This window comes from Haliotis rufescens, unplaced genomic scaffold (genome assembly GCF_023055435.1).
Source record: "Haliotis rufescens isolate VD_foot unplaced genomic scaffold, xgHalRufe1.0.p SCAF_3, whole genome shotgun sequence".
NCBI lineage: Eukaryota > Metazoa > Mollusca > Gastropoda > Lepetellida > Haliotidae > Haliotis > Haliotis rufescens.
In genome coordinates this window covers 5802544-5822795 of record NW_025964001.1, presented here as the reverse complement: position 1 = coordinate 5822795, position 20252 = coordinate 5802544, and the positions used below count along the sequence as shown (strand labels likewise).

Here is a 20252-nt window from a genome sequence, read left to right as displayed (position 1 = left end):
AAGACCTATTCTACCCCGGATCTTCACAGGTCGTAGAAGTGGGTAAAATGTAATGTTCACTAAAGAATTAAAACACTATTTCATAACGTTCCCGACTTCCCGTAGTATGTCCTATGTCATGTAGACATCATGGTACCTTGTAAGTCAGCCAGTGAAGCTAAACACGAGTGTGTATGAAAACACGTTAACCTCAGCTTTCACCGCCAACAATCTATGAACAATTACAGTATCTGCCTCAAAGCAAAAATATAACAGGTCAGACGCCATGCCTAATATGTCTGAAACATGCCCGTGGAGGTGAGGGGAAATTGGGTTTAACGCCACGTTGAAGATTATTGCACTTATGTAGCGGCGTGTGTGTGCGTGCGTGTACAGGTCCGGACTACTCCCGAGTTTGTAATGCTCGCCCACTGTAATACCATGCCACATTTTAACATAACTGTTAACTGTTGGTCTATACCAGGCCGATCTTTCTTTGACGCTAATATAACGCAATGCAAATGACTGGCAGATCAGTGCTTCTGGAACCATTGGTCTATACCAGGCCGATCTTTCTTTGACGCTAATATAACGCAATACAAATGACTGGCAGATCAGTGGTTCCAGAACTGTTGATCTATACCAGGCTGTTCTTTCTTTGACAGTAGTATAACGCAATATAAGTGACTGGCAGATCAGTGTTTTGGTCTACCTCTTTTGTGGAGGTTTTGCAAGAAAAATATGGGCTGACTTTTTTCCACCAAGACAGGAGTTCATACCAACAGATCCCGAATGACATTAACAACCTGAGGTTGCTTGATACATGTGATCTTGATGACAGCGTCTGTAAATCATAACCTCCCTGCTAGAACTCGCTTCAGCATGGCAGTCTGTGTCATCAAACAAATAACAGGGAAGGTGCTTACGACTATTGCGATATCATAAGCATGTGTTTATGCGAATCACTATCAAATAGTGATGATACCAGATGTTCGAGAAAAGCTAAGCATATTCTGCACCCATAACAAACACATGCAAATGCAAGTCAACGATAAGAAATATTATATTTAGGCTTAGTTCCTGCAGCAGAATTTTGGTCATCTGGGACCTTGTTGGATCTGCCTTCTGGAACAGATGTGTCAATAAGGATTTAGCGCTTGGCCCGACTTCTCATGCAGATTCTTGTCATCAAGAATTGAGCTGGAATGCATTCCTGGAGCTGATTTGTGTCAATAAGGATTCAGCTTTGCCTAACTTCTCGTGTAGTTTTGTGTCATCAAGGATTCAGCTTTGCCTAACTTCTCGTGTAGTTTTGTGTCATCAAGGATTCAGCTTTGCCTAACTTCTCGTGTAGATTTGTGTCATCAAGGATTCACCTTTGCCTAACTTCTCGTGTAGATTTGCGTCAATAAAAATTCACCTTTGCCTAACTTCTCGTGTAGATTTGTGTCAATAAGGATTCAGCTGGATCTGACTTCTGATCAAGATCTGTGTCAACAAGGATTTAGCTTGGCCAGACTTATGATGTAGATTTGTCATCAAGGATTTAGCTTTGCCTAACTTCTGGTGTAGTTTTGTGTCAATAAGGATTCAGCTTTGCCTAACTTCTCGTGTAGATTTGTGTCATCAAGGATTCAGCTTTGCCTAACTTCTCGTGTAGATTTGTGTCAATAAGGATTCACCTTTGCCTAACTTCTCGTGTAGATTTGTGTCAATAAGAATTCAGCTTTGCCTAACTTCTCGTGTAGATTTGTGTCAATAAGAATTCAGCTTTGCCTAACTTCTCGTGTAGATTTGTGTCAATAAGGATTCAGCTGGATCTGACTTCTGATCAAGATCTGTGTCAACAAGGATTTAGCTTGGCCAGACTTATGATGTAGATTTGTCATCAAGGATTTAGCTGGATCCAACTTCTGATCAAGATCTGTCAACAAGGATTTAGCTTGGCCAGACTTATGATGTAGATTTGTCATCAAGGATTTAGCTGGATCCAACTTCTGATCAAGATCTGTGTCAACAAGGATTTAGCTTGGCCAGACTTATGATGTAGATTTGTCATCAAGGATTTAGCTGGATCCACTTCTGATCAAGATCTGTGTCAACAATGATTTAGCTTGGCCAGACTTATGATGTAGATTTGTCATCAAGGATTTAGCTGGATCCAACTTCTGATCAAGATCTGTGTCAACAAGGATTTAGCTTGGCCAGACTTAAGATGTAGATTTGTTATCAAGGATTTAGCTGGATCCACTTCTGATCAAGATCTGTGTCAACAATGATTTAGCTTGGCCAGACTTATGATGTAGATTTGTCATCAAGGATTTAGCTGGATCCAACTTCTGATCAAGATCTGTGTCAACAAGGATTTAGCTTGGCCAGACTTATGATGTAGATTTGTCATCAAGGATTTAGCTGGATCCACTTCTGATCAAGATCTGTGTCAACAATGATTTAGCTTGGCCAGACTTATGATGTAGATTTGTCATCAAGGATTTAGCTGGATCCAACTTCTGATCAAGATCTGTGTCAACAAGGATTTAGCTTGGCCAGACTTAAGATGTAGATTTGTTATCAAGGATTTAGCTGGATCCAACTTCTGATCAAGATCTGTGTCAACAAGGATTTAGCTTGGCCAGACTTATGATGTAGATTTGTCATCAAGGACTCTGCTTGGCCACTGATGGTCAGTGCTACTCATCAAAATTAGTAAGTCCAGCAGACTGTATGTCGTCACGCTATAGCTGGATCTGACTTCCGATGCACAATTTATGTCAACAAGTTTTGGTTTTGGTTGGTTGTTTTATGCTGCACACAGCAATATTCCAGCTATATGACAGCGGTCTGTAAATAATCGAGTCTGGACCAGACAATCCAGTGATTTACTTCATGAACATCGATCCACAAAATTGGAATGACATGCATCAACCAAGTCAGTGAGCCTGACCACCTGATCCTGTTAGTCATCTTTTAAGACAAGCATGGGTTGCTGAAGACCTATTCTACCCAATGTCAACAAGCAATGGGCCTGGTTCAAGCAGTATTGGAATATGTCATGACAAAACAAGTACACAAATGTTTTGAGAATGTTTTTAATGGATGTTGAGAATGTGAAAGTGGCACCCCTGATGCAGTGAATACTGACAAGATATTTACATCATGTGTCCCAACTTTGTGTGGTTAAACAGGAGATTCTTCAACCTCCTTCACAGAAATAAATAACTGTATAGTAAACACCAAGTGTAAATAGTCATTATGCAGTCAATACAATGCAATACTGTAGCTAAGTGTTAAGACGAGGACTCTGGTATATATGTCCTGCTTGGACAGCACTCCCTCATCCCAATTCATTCGGTGAGGCTGGTTATCATACATGGGTAGCATCAATATGTACCCCAGATACCTTTCTGGTATTGATATGTACTCTTACCCAAATTGGAATACATATATGTACCCTAGTTACGGAACTGGGTGGAGAACTGGTTCCAGTTTATGGAATGGACATGTCCACTTGTTCTAATCATATGAAGAACGTTACCTGAGGTACATATAAGAAGTGCCTTGTTCAACAACAAAAACTCTTCAGTATAAACCATTTGTCACCACTCGCCCCTTTCCGTAACCTGCAAGAAGACTCATCCCCCCTATCGATGAATGTTATGTGCTAAAATACAACAAACCAATCAGAATGTGCGTATGATTTCAAATTCTTCGTCAAAGAATCCCTCAGAAATAATTTCTGCTTTAACATATGTCTTGCATCTAAAAATATACCAAAGACAGTTAAATGTGTTCAATCATACTGTATAATTCCGCACATTCCGATGTGCTTTAAATTGCATCTTAAATATATATAATATATGGGGAAATGTGTGAACAATTACCTAACGAGTTGACAATTGTTTTAGGTATGCCCGTTTGCGCTAAGACAGAACCCGGTCGCAAAAATGGTCACGAGAGGGGCACGAGTCGCTATTCTGCTTGTCCCGGAATAACACGAGTTGGTCACGAATGAGCATAAACAAGGCCTGCAGCTCAGATGGAAGCAAACTCATACTCATGGAACATCCTTATCTCAGTAGCCAGCCTTTTTTTCAATAGACAGATACTTTTCACAACTCACAAAGTAGTTGAGTGGAGAGTTAAAGAAAAGACTTGAGTTATTTACAAACATGCCCTGTTTGAGAAGTGAATGACCTATGACATACATATTGAGAGGCTTGCATTCCAGTTACAGGAAGCAATAGCCAGTGGTGACATTAGATGTATCACACATATGGACATCATGGAGTGTGTTGTCATGCCCACTTAAATAAGGGATGCCCATGTGTTTCTTTCTTAAAATGGCTTGACTTAAGGCAGTTTGAATAGACACAGATGTAACAAAATGGTATGCTTCAGATGAGATTATGAATAAGATTTCTTTAGATGATAGAAGATAGAACGAAATAGTAACAAACCTCTTTCAATGGAACACTAAATTAGAACTACTTTTTTAATCGAATAATATTGCAAAAGTAGTTTGGTTTGAAAAACAATTCATATCAAAACATTTCATGACCAGATGATATCAGTCTAAAGCATAGAAATTCACTATGCAGAGTGATGCCCCTTTTCCATGCCTGGATCAACTGATCAAAGGTACAATTTTGAGATTTGAACAAAAGAGCAGCAAATCCTGGCATGACTGACGGACACAACCATAGTTTTCTTCTGACAACAGTGAGTGAGTGAGTGAGTTGGGTTTAACGCCGCTTTTAACAGTATTCCAGTTATATCGTGGCCTGTCAGCTTAATGTGGGAGGAAAGCCCGAAGTGATGCAGGTCTCAGAAGTTTACCACTTCGGTGAAACCCACGAGCACAGGTATGGTGCTGACAAACCTAGAAACATAATCTGGGCGAACCGGGATTCAAACCCACAATCATAGTTTCTGGCGTGCCCAAGGGACGCAACTCTGCACAGCGAATCGCGGCGCCTTAGACGACTGGGCCGCCCGTGCCCCCTCTTCTGACAATAACAATTCCTGTTATCTAATGAATACACTCTGGTGACGGTCACTCTAATCATTCTGGACTAAAACAGCTGGAATGGTTGTGAATAAGAACAGTTAAACATTCATTCAGTTGACTTCTCATTGTTAGAACAAACATACTCTACCATGCATATTACAATTCTAATGTCCTTGAGATCCTAACCAATGGCTAAGTACAAACACTAAACCTATATTGCTGCAATTTAATAGTACCATTCTGTCATAGTGGCAGTCCTACATACACATGCAATTTTCATATTGGTCAAATTCATATTCACAATATACAAACATGAAGTATTTCAAACCCACAATATATAAACACACCCAAAACAACTTAAAAAATATATACAAACTGAAATACCATCTTGCTCACACCAAGCATACAAGGCAACTATTGCCATGGTCACGTTAAGAAGAGCTGGTAAGTATAGCATTGAGTTGCCCTGATTTTAGGCTTAAAAAAATAAAAGAATTGGTTCTCAGGCAATGGCTTTTGAAAATGTAGTGCGGGAGGGTGATGTTTTGGGTTTTTGGGGGGTTGTTCAAACTAGTGTGTAACCAAATAAACAGTTGTGTACAATCAACCTGGGAAAGGGCCTCCCTACATAAATGTATTCCTTGAGTAAAATACTGGAATAGTTTTTGACTACCATTGGACTTGTAATATTTAAGGATTTTTTTTTTTAAATTTAAAAGGGAAATAAAAACAAAATGTGCGGCAAACTTTAGGATGATGCGGGCGGTGCCTGAGAACCAAGACTATTATTTTTTTAGCCTAACAGAAGAATAAGTACCTGTGGTAATAAACTCATCTGATAAAATAAATACTTAAGTGTCATCACCACGGTCATGGAGACAGGCTGCATGACTGGAAGACTGAAGCTGTTTCATGACAAGCAGGATATAGTGAGACACACTGATACAAGCACTCATAAAATCATTATCAAAGTGTCTTTTGTTTGTCGTTTAATCCAGTGATTGACATCATGAGCATTGATCCACGTAACTGGGATATGCCTATATGACTATAGTCAAATTAGAAATCATTTCACATAGAATATTAAGCAGAATTTTTTTAGAGTATGCAATATTATATAATGTTAAGATTTAACATCGCATCTGGCTTATTTCAGCCATATAGAGACAAGAATACCAATAGAAACTATTAATACCTTATGCGTATGATGACTCAGCGGCTACAAAACTTATCTGGGATTTGAGTGGATTATTCCAGCAATATCACGGCAGGAGACAGCAGAAATGGGCTTCACACATTGTACCCATGTCTTCGGCGTGACGCGCGACCGCTTTAACCACCAGGCTCCCCGACCGCCCATCTGGGATTTGAAGAAGAGTATGTTCCACAGTCTAGTGTCTACTTCCAGTCTAGGTCTAGGTGTTGTCGTGAAATCTGTGTATTTAGGGTAAACATGAGTGAGTGAATGAGTGAGTTGGGTTTAACGCCGCTTTTAACAGTATTCCAGTTATATCATGGCATGTCAGCTTAATGTGGGAGGAAAGACCGAAGTGATGCAGGTCTCAGACGTTTACCACTTCGGTGAAACCCACGAGCATGGGTATGGTGCTGACAAACCTAATCGGGGCGAACCGGGATTCAAACCCACAATCATAGGTTTCTGGCGTGCCCAAGGGACGCAACTCTGCACAGTGAATCGCAGCGCCTTTGACGACTAGCCACCCATGCCCCCAGGGTAAACATGAACTCCTGCACTTATATGCATCATAAAACTAGAGTCAGCAGACAAAGTCAGTTTGGACCTGAATCAACCTTGCTCGGACTGCCACTGGCTATAGCAATCACATAAAACATTCTCAAGGAACAAGGAGATAGATGGGTTTATTATGTTTTCTAATAGGTTCCCGATATACATATTTATAGAACAATACCTGTTCCACCCAAGTCAGTTATTTGGAGGTAGCAAATATGTGAAACAAGATTCAGAAAAGCTGCCAATTAAAGGCAGAACCAATGATAGAGGTCAGACTGGACACAAGATACCAATGTAAACAATCAAATTTCTAAAATAAATAATAATTCCATTGTTCACTATTTTCTAGAAGATTCAATCACAATCACTAGTTAATGAATTATTCTGATTGAACAATACTGTCCTAATGATCCAGGTATTAAAATTGCCATCTCAGTGATTTAGTACAAGGTGTGTACTACATAGCACACAATTTCGTAAATTTCTAGCTGATTTCTTAAAATTAAATCTAAACACTAAATATTTTTTTTAAAATTTCAATTAAAAGGGCAAAACAATTGGTAACAAACATGACGCCGAAAATAAATTACATTTAGGAAATATGGGTGTCATTTAAATCTATTAAAATAACAACCCTAATAGCAGCCACGGACACATTCAGCAAATCAAGGTGAGCTGACAATTCCCAACCCACCTTAGGCTAAAAAAATAATAGTCTTGGTTCTCAGGCACGTTTCATCATAAAGTCCGCCGCACGTAATTTTTTTCCATTTTCCCCAAAAATTTAAAAACCGTATAAAACAATGTCATCCAATGTAGCACATAGTTACTTCCCTTTACATGTGCACTACTTTATGGCGCATCTCATCTTATAGTCATGGCGGCTTGTTTTAATATATAGTGAGGCCCCTTCCAAAGGTTGATGGTACACAGCTGTATATTTGGTTACATACCAATTTTAACAAGCAAACAACAACAAAAAAACACTGCCTGTCTGCACTATATTTTGAAAAGTCATTGCCTGACAACCAATTCTTTTATTTTTTTTTAGCCTTAGAACAACATTCAACTCTATCAGAAACAAGACAATACGCCTGCACTAATTTTTAAAGAGTTATTAACCATGTTAGCCAAATGTTGTAGCAAAAATATTTACAGTCGTCAGTCACTATATTGGTACAATTGTAGTTGTGCCTGTCTCTAGGATCCATAAGACCTTACACAATGCTGCATACGAAGTGGCCTGAAACTCATATATCCAAGGCATAAATTGTGAATATTTAGATTGCAAAACTGTATCAAATTCCGTGCAAACCTGAATATGTTCCATTCGGAACCCTGGTGGACTCTACATATCCTACATCATCATACAGGAAAGTTTGGAAATGCAATTATGCTAAAAACACTCAGTCACACATGAAGTCCGACTACAGTTGTCGGCGACTTCACCTTGAAGGCATATCACACAGTGACACAACAGTTCGTATCAGATCTCTGTCTCCGTAGAATTGTGTCTGGGTCTACCACTACCATTACTACTCGTACTTCCTGTCCGATGCACCCTCATCGGCAAACTGTTCCGTTCAAGGTCACGTAGGCCCGTCGCCTGGACCTGTTTGTCAATCAACACAACGTCCCGTTTACACTTCAAACAGATGTAAGTCCTCTGAGGTTTCCGCCTGGGTTCGGGTTGGGTTAGCACTTTGGCTATGAGGGACATTGGCACTGCTTCTGTGGGGGACACGTTCCCCATGTTGGTGTCAGCATCGGTGTTGTTGACGGAGTAGACCATGGCACATGGTGGGAAAGTCTGCATCGGCACTCGGATCAACTTGGACTCCTTGACACTGTTCTCCATGTTGAGAATCTGTTCTCTGGTCATGTGTTTTTTCACCCTGTCTTGCAAGTCCATTGGAAGCTGCAGCAGAGTGTGGCAATTTGAATATTGAGATGGAGGAGGTCTAAACGTTTTACAAATGCTCACTAGATATGATGACTGACTTGATACTAATTCCGAAAACCTGCCAATCAAAGGCAGAACTTACAAATGCTCACTAGATAAGATGACTGACTTGATACTAATTCTGGTATGCAAGTTTACATCTTCCCGAGGCAAGAGTGTCCTAGCCTATTTATCAAAGTCTTGTTTCCACCCTTGCCACATCACGCCCACTTTCCTGTGCTAAATATGACTGGAGTATCGCACATATCAATAGTCCAATCGGAGAACGTTTCATAAAATCAACATCCACGACTGGTACACCTTCGTATGGAAGTGATTTACCGCTGCCTGTCATTGTTGACATGAATATGTTTTTTCATCTTTTAATCCCCCTTTTAAACGATTGCCTGTGTTTTTGAGTCAGGGATGAAATCGCAAATGTTTTTCGATTGACTAGGTCGTCGCCTATGGTAGTCGCCATCTTTGTGAAGCTACACGAGATAATTTAATTCTAAATACACACTAATAACAATCTTCACAACCCTTTTAATGAGTCAATGTAAACCTTAAAGCATAAGCCAGAGACTCTCCTTCTGAAGAGTAAACTTGGTAACAGTTTTTCTTGTTTCTCAGTAATGATTGTTGTTTGTTTGTTTGTTTGTTGGTTGGTTAATGCTGCACTCAGCAATATTCAAGCTATCTGATGGCAGTCCAGTAATTGACATCATTCGCATCGATCTACGTAATTGAGATACGATGACATGCATCAACCAAGTCAGCGAGCCTGCTCACCCGATCCCATTAGTCGCCTCTTACGACAAGCATAGTCGCCTTTTACAGCAAGCATAGTCGCCTTTTACAGCAAGCGTGGGTTGCTGAAGACCTATTTTACCCCTGATCTTCATGGGTCTTCACAGTAATGTGTGAGTGAGTTAAGGTTTACTGTCACACATTGCATGAGTGTTTGTTTGTTTGTTTGTTGTTTAACGCTGCACTCAGCAATGTCCCAGCTATATGATAGCGGTCTGTAAACAATCGAGTCTGGACCAGACAATCCAGTGATTGATCTAGGCAATTGGGATGACATGCATCATTGCATGATTGAGTTGGAATAAAGGCTGGATTGAGCATTGTTTCAATCACATGTCATGGCAACAAAATGCCATGTGGAGGGAAAGCCGAAACTGATGCAGGTCTTAAACGTTTATCAATTCGGTGAAACTCATCAGCATGGGTATGGTGCTGACAAACCAAGGATCATAATCAAGGATTCACACCCATAACTATACCAAGTGGATCCTGACAGAGATAAGGGAGCCCACTCTGCAGAGCAAATTGTGACCAATATATAGATCACAGGACCACTCTAAATAGTGCCTCTAAATGATAAAATATAACAAATATACAAAGAATTGGCTAAAGCTTACCGAATTAAGTTTATGTGACACAAAGTTGGATGGTCTACAGTGGAGTAGCTGCACTGCCAGATTACAGTCATTGCGGTACCGCTCCTGGGAGGGAAGCAAACATGAGTGAGTGAGTGAGTGAGTAAGTGAGCACATTGTACCCATGTCGGGATTCGAACCCGGGTCTTCGGCGTGACGAGCGAACGCTTTAACCACTAGGCAACCCGACCGCCCCGAAGTAAACATGAATAGTCCAGAAACAGTGTTGCAGTAGAAGAGGTGAGGTCCGGTGAAATGGGGTTTAACGTTGTGTCCAAGATTATTGTACTCATCTGCTTGTACTAGTCCAGAATGATGCTGATTTATAGTGCTAGCCCACTGAGATACCATGCCACAGTTTAACATGAACATCCTACTCAGACACAGTAAGTGACTCCGAACTGACCAGTCCTGGTTCTAGCCCCTTAATCCCTAGCGCCAGACAGGGTAACAACAAGTACCACCGTCTTTAGGTATGACGCGGCCGGGAATCAAACCCCACACCTTCCACTCTCCAGGCGGACGCTCTACCACTAGACCACAGAGGCGGTCCAGTAGGAGAGAAATATATCACCATCACTTAGATGTTGTCCACTTCAAAACTGCTTGTTATTTTATCAAATACTGAAAGTAATAGCAAAAAACTATGAAGTACTTCAACTAAAGATACTGTAAAACGTGAAATTAATGCGTCTCCAAAAGAATGCGACCGCTGGCCCCTAGCCAAAAATGCGACTCAATATGAATGCGACACCCCCTCCTCTCAAGCTTCAGTGGATTTATATCTAAACAAAATGTCCTCTGTCAGGTTTTCATGTGAATCCTCACCTTAATCCAACCTTACATTAATCCAATCACACACCAAATAGCACCACTTATTAGCGCTGAGTAGAGTTCTTCGCTAAAACAATACATGCATGCTGGCTCGTGTCGGCCTTATGTCGCAAAGAACAAAGACACTGTGTTGGGTGGGAGGCGTCTGTCTGGATTTGCAGGTGTGATCAGTGAAGACATAAGTGAGTAGAACTCTGACTTGTCTTGGCCCCAGCACTGACAATACACAAGATGTAATTAGTGTTTGAATGACATTGTTTATATACTTGTTACAAGTGCTGCTCAATAAACAGTGATGTGGAATACATAGTTGTTTGGTTTTAGTGTATGTCTAAGTTGGTATTTCTGCTAACCAAAGTGTCTTATTGTTGATATAAATGCGATGTTTATTAATGCGAGCAAAGACCACTCGCATTTTTCGCATTTAATTCACGCTCGCGTTAATTTCACGATTTACAGTATTCCATATTCCATCTCCTTTATGTAAAACGTTTAAAGAATCAAAATGAAATGCACATCTCAGCAACACAACTCTGAGAAATCATTGTATTTGGCCACAAGGCTCCTAATACTGAAATAAAGTTTTGCCATCTTTGGTTCGATTTCCATTTACTCTTTCAGCGATTGTCCTCGAGCTCTAAAACACTGGTATGGCTGTAACAAGAAGACAATGAACATCTGCATCAAGTTCTATACTTACATTTTCCTCTTCTAACTCACAGATAGTGACCTTGCCATCAACAAGTTTAGAGGTCAAGGCTGCTACCTCTCGCTGCAGGGACACCTTCTCTCCCTCAAATTTATTAACCTTGAACAAAAAATATAATATCATTATTTTGAACATTACATAGCTAACCCTGAAAACACATAGTTTCTAATGCAACAGAAAACATACATTTATAGGCCCTGTACATAATGTGACAATTAAGTTGAAGTTAAACCATGGTGGTCAATGCACATGACCCATGAATGCACACTATGAAAGACACACAAGTGTTAAACTTTTCTTCTGTGTGATGATAGTGGGACAGTTTTCCAGCTGTAGGATGAGTGAGTGAGTGAGTGAGTGAGTGGGTGGGTGGGTGGGTGGGTGCGTGCGTGCGTGCGTGCGTGCGTGCGTGAGTGAGTGAGTGAGTGAGTGAGTGAGTGAGTGAGTGAGTGAGTGAGTGAGTGAGTGAGTGAGTGTGAGTATGGTTTTACACCGCTTTTAGCAATATTCCAGCAATATCACGGCGGGGGACACCAGAAATGGGCTTCAGACATTGTACCCATGTCGGGAATCGAACCCGGGTCTTCGGAGTGACGAGCAAACGCTTTAACCACAAGGCTACCCGACCACCCAGCTGTAGGATGAAGGCAGCCCGTACTGACCACTTTAAGTAGCTTGTCCTCCAGGTCGTGGTTCACCTTCTGCATCCTCTTGTGGCTCTCCAGCAGCCTGCAAACAGCATGTGGCATCATTAAGGCACTGTGCATAAACTTTTAAGGATGTAATCATTATAGAACATCAGAACCTTGGATCATACAAGGCCACATAAAGGATCTAATCATTATTGTAGATGACAAGAGAGGACTGTATAATGCATAAAGGATCTATTCATTACTGTAGACAATAATAGAGGACTGTTCAAGGGATAAAGAACCTGTGCATTACTGAACACAATAGTAGAGGACTGTTCAAGGCATCAAAAAGGATCTATTCATAATGGTAGACAATAATAGAGGACTGTTCAAGGCATCACAAAGGATCTATTTATCACTGTTGACATTAATAGAGGATTAAGTCTGACAGAGGTCCACATAGCAACCCTCTGCCTATTTACAACACTGATCTCATTCACAAAAAGATATTATACATCTTAAAGAATAGTAAATCCTTTGGCTATTTATCATAGGCAAAAGTCACATATGATATACTCATAAATACTGTCATTTATTCTGTTTTTTAAGTTATTTACCTGTCGTATCTGTCCCTGAGTCGAGCAAACTCCTCCCGCAGTTTCAGCACTTCATATTCCGCGAGCTGCTTACTGTCTATTAGCTCATGCTCTATGAGAGAGATGTGTGAGTTGCTCCGGATCAGCTGACACTGCAGCTCCTCTATCTGTTGGTGGAGGTCCAGACTGAAACATATCATGAATATGAGGTGATATTGTACAGAGGAGGTATAGGGCTTTATTGTAGTGGATATGAGGTGATATTGTACAGAGGAGGTATAGGGCTTTATTGTAGTGGATATGAGGTGATATTGTACAGAGGAGGTGTAGGGCTGTATTGTAGTGGATATGAGGTGATATTGTACAGAGGAGGTGTAGGGCTGTACTGTAGTGGATATGAGGTGATATTGTACAGAGGAGGTGTAGGGCTGTATTGCAGTGGATATGAGGTGATATTGTACAGAGGAGGTGTAGGGCTGTACTGTAGTGGATATGAGGTGATATTGTACAGAGGAGGTATAGAGCTGTATTGTATTGGATATGAGGTGATATTGTACAGAGGAGGTGTAGGGCTGTACTGTAGTGGATATGAGGTGATATTGTACAGAGGAGGTGTAGGGCTGTATTGTAGTGGCTATGAGGTGATATTGTACAGAGGAGGTGTAGGGCTGTACTGTAGTGGATATGAGGTGATATTGTACAGGGGAAGTGTAGGGCTGTACTGTAGTAGACATGAGATCACATTGTACAATGGAGGTGTAGGGCTGTACTGTAGAGGGTATGAGATCACATTGTACAATGGAGGTGTAGGGCTGTACTGTAGTAGATATGACATCACATTGTACAATGGAGGTGTAGGGCTGTACTGTAGTAGACATGAGATCACATTGTACAATGGAGGTGTAGGGCTGTACTGTAGAGGGTGTGAGATCACATTGCACAGTGGAGGTATAATTGTGACATTAAGGAGTCAGCCCTCAGTAATGATTGTTTCAGAAAAAGAAATTGCAAGCAAGAACCTATGTGATAGGTAAGCATACGTCCACCCAAGTCAACAGTGTCACTGCCAAGATGGATTCAAGCGGGATTAGAGTCATCCATGACTGCAGTTAGCCTGTAGGTTCTTGCATCAACGAATACATTACTACAAATCATGTTAGTTATGACACAATACCAATGACAAGGCTATGTAGGGGCTATATGTCTAGATACTTTTAAAGAATGATGACACAGCTTTAGGCCTACATTTGAACCTTACTGTAGGAACTGCTATACCTTACGTGTTTCGGGCAGCTTTAACCATTTACTGCGGCATACCAGCCACCACCCTACACACACAACTTGCCTCCAGAAATCCACACAACACTCCAAGGACTGGTCAATATGTGCCACACATGCCAGTGTTGTTGTATTGAATCTAACCTGCAAGCATGGCAGGACCAATGCAACTTCATCAATTACCATAGTGCCTATTGATTTTTTTGTGCCTTGAAATACAGCAAAGCTTTCCCTTTAATTAGCTCCTCCTTATAAACAAGACACTGCGGGACATACAAATGACATATCTCCAACACAGTCCCATGGCGTCACTGTCGCTCACCTGCATATATAGTCAACAGTTTAAAGTGTCAATATCTTAGAAAACACAGACAGACTATGAATACTGTTGATATAAAAATGTCTTCTGCATAAATACTTTATAGTGAGGGAGTGAGTATGGTTTTATGTTGCTTTCGGCAATATCACGGCGGGGGACACCAGAAATGGGCTTCGAACCCAGGTCTTCGGCGTGTCGACCGAATGCTTTAACCATTAGGCTACCCGACTGCCCAAAATACCTTATAACATTGGTTGAAGTTCAAAGGTCAAATCGCAGTCAAAATATATAATATTGCAAGAGGGAACATATATGTTAAGCCCCGTGACTAACTACACACAGACCAAATTTCATCACAATTTGAACAAAAAGGGCAGAGTAATGGCCACTAAGAGGTTTAATATGCACTTTCTGCTGATTGTTTCAAGGAATACAAAGGTCGAGTTTGAAATGTTAGTGAACCGTAAGGTACTAGTGCTCAACTAGAGGATGATGTACAGCTGTCAATACACATCATTTTATATTAAAATATGGTTGCATAGAAACAAATGGGTTAAATGTTCTGCAGCTGTGAAAGACTGAACTGTCTACATTGGTTAAATGTTCTGCAGCAGTGAAAGACTGAACTGTCTACATGGGTTAAATGTTCTGCAGCTGTGAAAGACTGAACTGTCTACATTGGGTTAATCTTCTGCAGTGGTGAAAGGCTGAACTGTCTACATTGGTTAAATGTTCTGCAGCAGTGAAAGACTGAACTGTCTACATTGATTAAATGTTCTGCAGCAGTGAAAGACTGAACTGTCTACATTGGTTAAATGTTCTGCAGCAGTGAAAGACTGAACTGTCTACATAGGTTAAATGTTCTGCAGCAGTGAAAGACTGAACTGTCTACATTGATTAAATGTTCTGCAGCAGTGAAAGACTGAACTGTCTACATTGGTTTAATGTTCTGCAGCAGTGAAAGACTGAACTGTTTACATTGGTTAAATGTTCTGCAGCAGTGAAAGACTGAACTGTCTACATTGGTTAAATGTTCTGCAGCAGTGAAAGACTGAACTGTCTACATTGGTTAAATGTTCTGCAGCAGTGAAAGACTGAACTGTCTACATTGATTAAATGTTCTGCAGCTGTGAAAGACTGAACTGTCTACATTGGTTAAATGTTCTGCAGCAGTGAAAGACTGAACTGTCTACATAGGTTAAATGTTCTGCAGCAGTGAAAGACTGAACTGTCTACATTGATTAAATGTTCTGCAGCAGTGAAAGACTGAACTGTCTACATTGGTTAAATGTTCTGCAGCAGTGAAAGACTGAACTGTTTACATTGGTTAAATGTTCTGCAGCAGTGAAAGACTGAACTGTCTACATTGGTTAAATGTTCTGCAGCAGCAAAAGACTGAACTGTCAACATTGGTTAAATGTTCTGCAGCAGTGAAAGACTGAACTGTCTACATTGGTTAAATGTTATGCAGCTGTGAAAGACTGAACTGTCTACAAGGGTTAAATGTTCTGCAGCAGTAAAAGACTGAACTGTCTACATTGGTTAAATGTTCTGCAACAGTGAAAGACTGAACTGTCTACATTGGTTAAATGTTCTGCAGCAGCAAAAGACTGAACTGTCTACATTGGTTAAATGTTCTGCAACAGTCAAAGACTGAACTGTCTACATTGGTTAAATGTTCTGCAGCAGTCAAAGACTGAACTGTCTACATTGGTTAAATGTTCTGCAGCAGTGAAAGGCTGTACTGTCTACATTGATTAAATGTTCTGCAGCTGTGAAAGACTGAACTGTCTACATTGGTTAAATGTTCTGCAGCAGTGAAAGACTGAACTGTCTACAAGGGTTAAATGTTCTGCAGCAGTGAAAGACTGAACTGTCTACATTGGTTAAATGTTCTGCAGCAGTGAAAGACTGAACTGTCTACATTGGTTAAATGTTCTGCAGCAGCAAAAGACTGAACTGTCTACATTGGTTAAATGTTCTGCAGCGGTGAAAGGCTGAACTGTCTACATTGGTTAGATATCCTGCAGCGGTGAAAGACTGAACTGTCTACATTGGTTAAATGTTCTGCAGCAGTGAAAGACTGAACTGTCTACATTGGTTAAATGTTCTGCAGCTGTGAAAGGCTGTACTGTCTACAAGGGTTAAATGTTCTGCAGGAGCAAAAGACTGAACTGTCTACATTGGTTAAATGTTCTGCAGCAGTGAAAGACTGAACTGTCTACATTGGTTAAATGTTCTGCAGCAGCAAAAGACTGAACTGTCTACATTGGTTAAATGTTCTGCAGCGGTGAAAGGCTGTACTGTCTACATTGGTTAAATGTTCTGCAGCGGTGAAAGGCTGAACTGTCTACAAGGGTTAAATTTGCTGCAGCAGTGAAAAACTGAACAGTCTACATTGGTTAAATGTACTGTCTTAGTGAATAAGGCTGAATCTCTTACTGCAGTTGTTAGGTTAACATGGTTGTAATATCGATTAATTATTTGTAGGAAAGCTTAGACATTCAGAAACAACAGAAGTAAACGCTGTAATTGTGGAATTTTTAAACCATTAAGAAGTCCAAATTGCCAGATCAAAAGAGAGCCAGTTCCCATTGTGTGGAAAACTCAGGCAATCTCCCTTGGCTGACCTAATGAGTCTACCGACATGCCGAACATGTACGATGTCAATAATGTCTCATTCTGTCTAGCTGTGCCGTCATCATGCATGCAATGTGTCAGTTCTCACATTAACAGCACAAACTGGAGATTTACATTCCAGCAACGTATCCCATGTTGTGTCTGTAATGAACGTACCAGGGAGACATGCTGGGACCACTTAATCTTGGCCACTGTCTGAAAGTACATTATGTATAGGCAAAGGTCACTCTAGTTTTAAAGGATCGCCCACATTCTGGTACAATTACAACTTCACACAACTTGAAAAGATCAAAAGTCACATCTGAATCAATAAACTGGTCCCAACTTTCAATACGTTTCATTTCTAATGTAGTTACTGTATAACTGGTAGTGGCACTTTTAATCGTGTTCAGTTTTTACTTCACTCACTTTCAACTGAAGAAATCCAGAAACCACTTCAGAATCTTGCATGGTTAGATAAAGTCTATTCAGTTTTTCAAGTTTAGCTTTTAAAAGACATGTATTCCCATCTCCAAATTGATGAGAAATATTGGATTTCATATCACTGAAGCATGATAGGCACAGAATAATTCATAAAGAAAGACTGAGATTACTGTATAAGATAAGCAAGCATACAAATCAACAACCATCACAAATGTAATCACCAGAATTTACTTGCTTGTGAATAGCTTTCAATTACCATTCGCATCCCAACTCGTTATTAAATCGCTATACACATATCTAGCTGAAGGGTAAACTGGGGCCTCCACAATGGGTGACAGACATATTCCTTCACAGCATTCATCACATGGTGATGTTTAGACTGAAACAGGTTAAATGTCCCTCAGTGTGTATCGTGTTTGACATTCTCACCATATTGGGCTGATCGTCTGACATTCAGCGGACCGACAGTTACAGACCCAAGCCGGGAGGACACAGAGACGTGCAGCAGCCAATGCGGATCTGACACATTTGAAAATATGAAGACCCACAGTCCACCATGACCCACTGCATTAAGTAGCAGGTGGGTCCTGGGTCCTTGAGGTCTGCCCCTGCAGTACCTTATCTAGGGATCCCGAGATCTGTAACTTTTAACATCAGGGTAATGACAGGGACACACAAATCTGTAACTTTTAACATCAGGGTAATGACAAGGTCACCCAAATCTGTAACTTTTAACATCGAGTAATGACAAGGACACCCAAATCTGTAACTTTTAACATCGAGTAATGACAAGGACACCCAAATCTGTAACTTTTAACATCGAGTAATGACAAGGACACCCAAATGTGTAACTTTTAACATCGAGTAATGACAAGGACACCCAAATCTGTAACTTTTAACATCGAGTAATGACAAGGACACACAAATCTGTAACTTTTAACATCGAGTAATGACAAGGACACCCAAATCTGTAACTTTTAACATCGAGTAATGACAAGGACACACAAATCTGTAACTTTTAACATCGAATAATGACAAGGACACCCAAATCTGTAACTTTTAACATCGAGTAATGACAAGGACACCCAAATCTGTAACTTTTAACATCGAGTAATGACAAGGACACCCAAATCTGTAACTTTTAACATCGAGTAATGACAAGGACACACAAATCTGTAACTTTTAACATCAGGGTAATGACAAGGACACCCAAATCTGGAACTTTTAACATCAGGGTAATGACAAGGACACCTTGACTTTCATTTTTAATCTCGAATTCAAATAATTTGTTTTGCATCCTATACACCAGACCAAATCTCTCCATTTTCCATACATTGAGAAGGAGATCAAACGCTGTGTTTGATCATAATTACGTCATTTAATTTTCGAAAACCTTTCTTAGAAATCTTTCTCTTTAGATTTTGTTGTAAAAGCTCTTAAGGGGAGTCAAACATGTAGCCTAAAACATGTTAATTACGTTTAACTCAACACAAACTTCCAAAATAGTTCTCTCAAAACATAGTTACAGGCTTACAATGACTTTTTATTTGCATTTCTTCAGTGGTAAGTATTTACATTTTCTGAGCTTAGCACACTTGTGTCTAGACTTGAAATTAGGATAAATAGACTTGAGATTATGGTGAACCGGTATGGCTGTCTTTATAGCTAATAGCTAGCAGAAAGTAAGGTCTCAGATGTAACATAAATTATGCACTGCTTTAAAGGTGAGGTGAGGTGAGGTGAGGTGAGGTGAGGTGAAGTGAGCTGAAATGGGGTTAAACGTCGCGTCCAAGATTATTGCACTTACATAGCGACGTGCATGCGTGTGTGTGGCTGCTTGTACTAGTCCGAATGATGCCGATTTATAGTGCTAGCCCACTGAGATACCATGCCGCAGTTTAACATGAATACCCCACTCAGACACAGCCTACTGACTCTGAGCCGACCAGTCCTTGTTTTACCCCCATTATGCCAAGTGCCAGACAGTGTAACAACAAGTACCATCTTTAAATGTCTTTTGGTATGACGCGGCCAGGTATCGAAGCCTGGACCCTCCACTCCGGGCAGACGCTCTACCACAAGGCCATGGAAGCGGTCCTTGAAAGGTGAAAGCAAGCACACTACAAGCTTATACACAGGTACAGAGTTGAACACTTATACAGATCACTCAGGGGGAGATTTAACAACAAATTAATATGTAGCCAGCAGGGCTCCTTTCAAAAGTTACTGGCCTTCTCCAAATTAACTGTCCCAAAACTAAATGTTGGAGGCCATGACTGAGTTACCCAGGGGGCTCTGAACATTTTAGAAGTCCTCACCCCTAAAACGTCATTTTCGGCACTCTGAGATTAAATCTTGGCTTCCATTTGCCTCATTTCGGGAGCCATTTTATGAGCAAATAAAGATGTTGTTGTACAGAACATTACGAAATGAACATCGGTTGTGTCATTCTGCCAAGATGATCTTTGAGTTAAACATTCACACAACCTCATGCCTTCTACATATCTTATGCCCCCTAAAAAAATACTAGCAGTGTCCAATTAAATCAAATTACACATACACAGAGAAGGGGTGAAAAGTTCACATCTACTTCATGTTTCAGCCAGCCTTTCGTAATTTTAACTGGCCACAGGCCAACGGGCCATCACTTAAATCAACCCCTGTCACTGTATAGATGAGAAGGGTTGGCACACA

General features: G+C 40.5%; 1 protein-coding gene across 3 annotated transcripts in view; it reads right to left on the bottom strand.

Moving 5' to 3' along the window:
• Positions 1–6852: 6852 nt before the first annotated feature.
• Positions 6853–20252, bottom strand: part of LOC124131806 (tight junction-associated protein 1-like) — a 44397-nt gene continuing 30997 nt past the window's right edge. For all 3 annotated transcript variants that reach the window (XM_046495283.2, XM_048403620.1, XM_046495284.2), the window contains 5 exons: positions 12920–13084; positions 12333–12399; positions 11662–11769; positions 10110–10193; positions 6853–8658 (listed from right to left, as the gene is read on the bottom strand). In XM_046495283.2, coding sequence (XP_046351239.1) covers positions 8227–8658; positions 10110–10193; positions 11662–11769; positions 12333–12399; positions 12920–13084 — 856 coding nt within the window. In that variant the 3' untranslated portion in view covers positions 6853–8226. The remainder of the gene's footprint in view (positions 8659–10109; positions 10194–11661; positions 11770–12332; positions 12400–12919; positions 13085–20252) is intronic.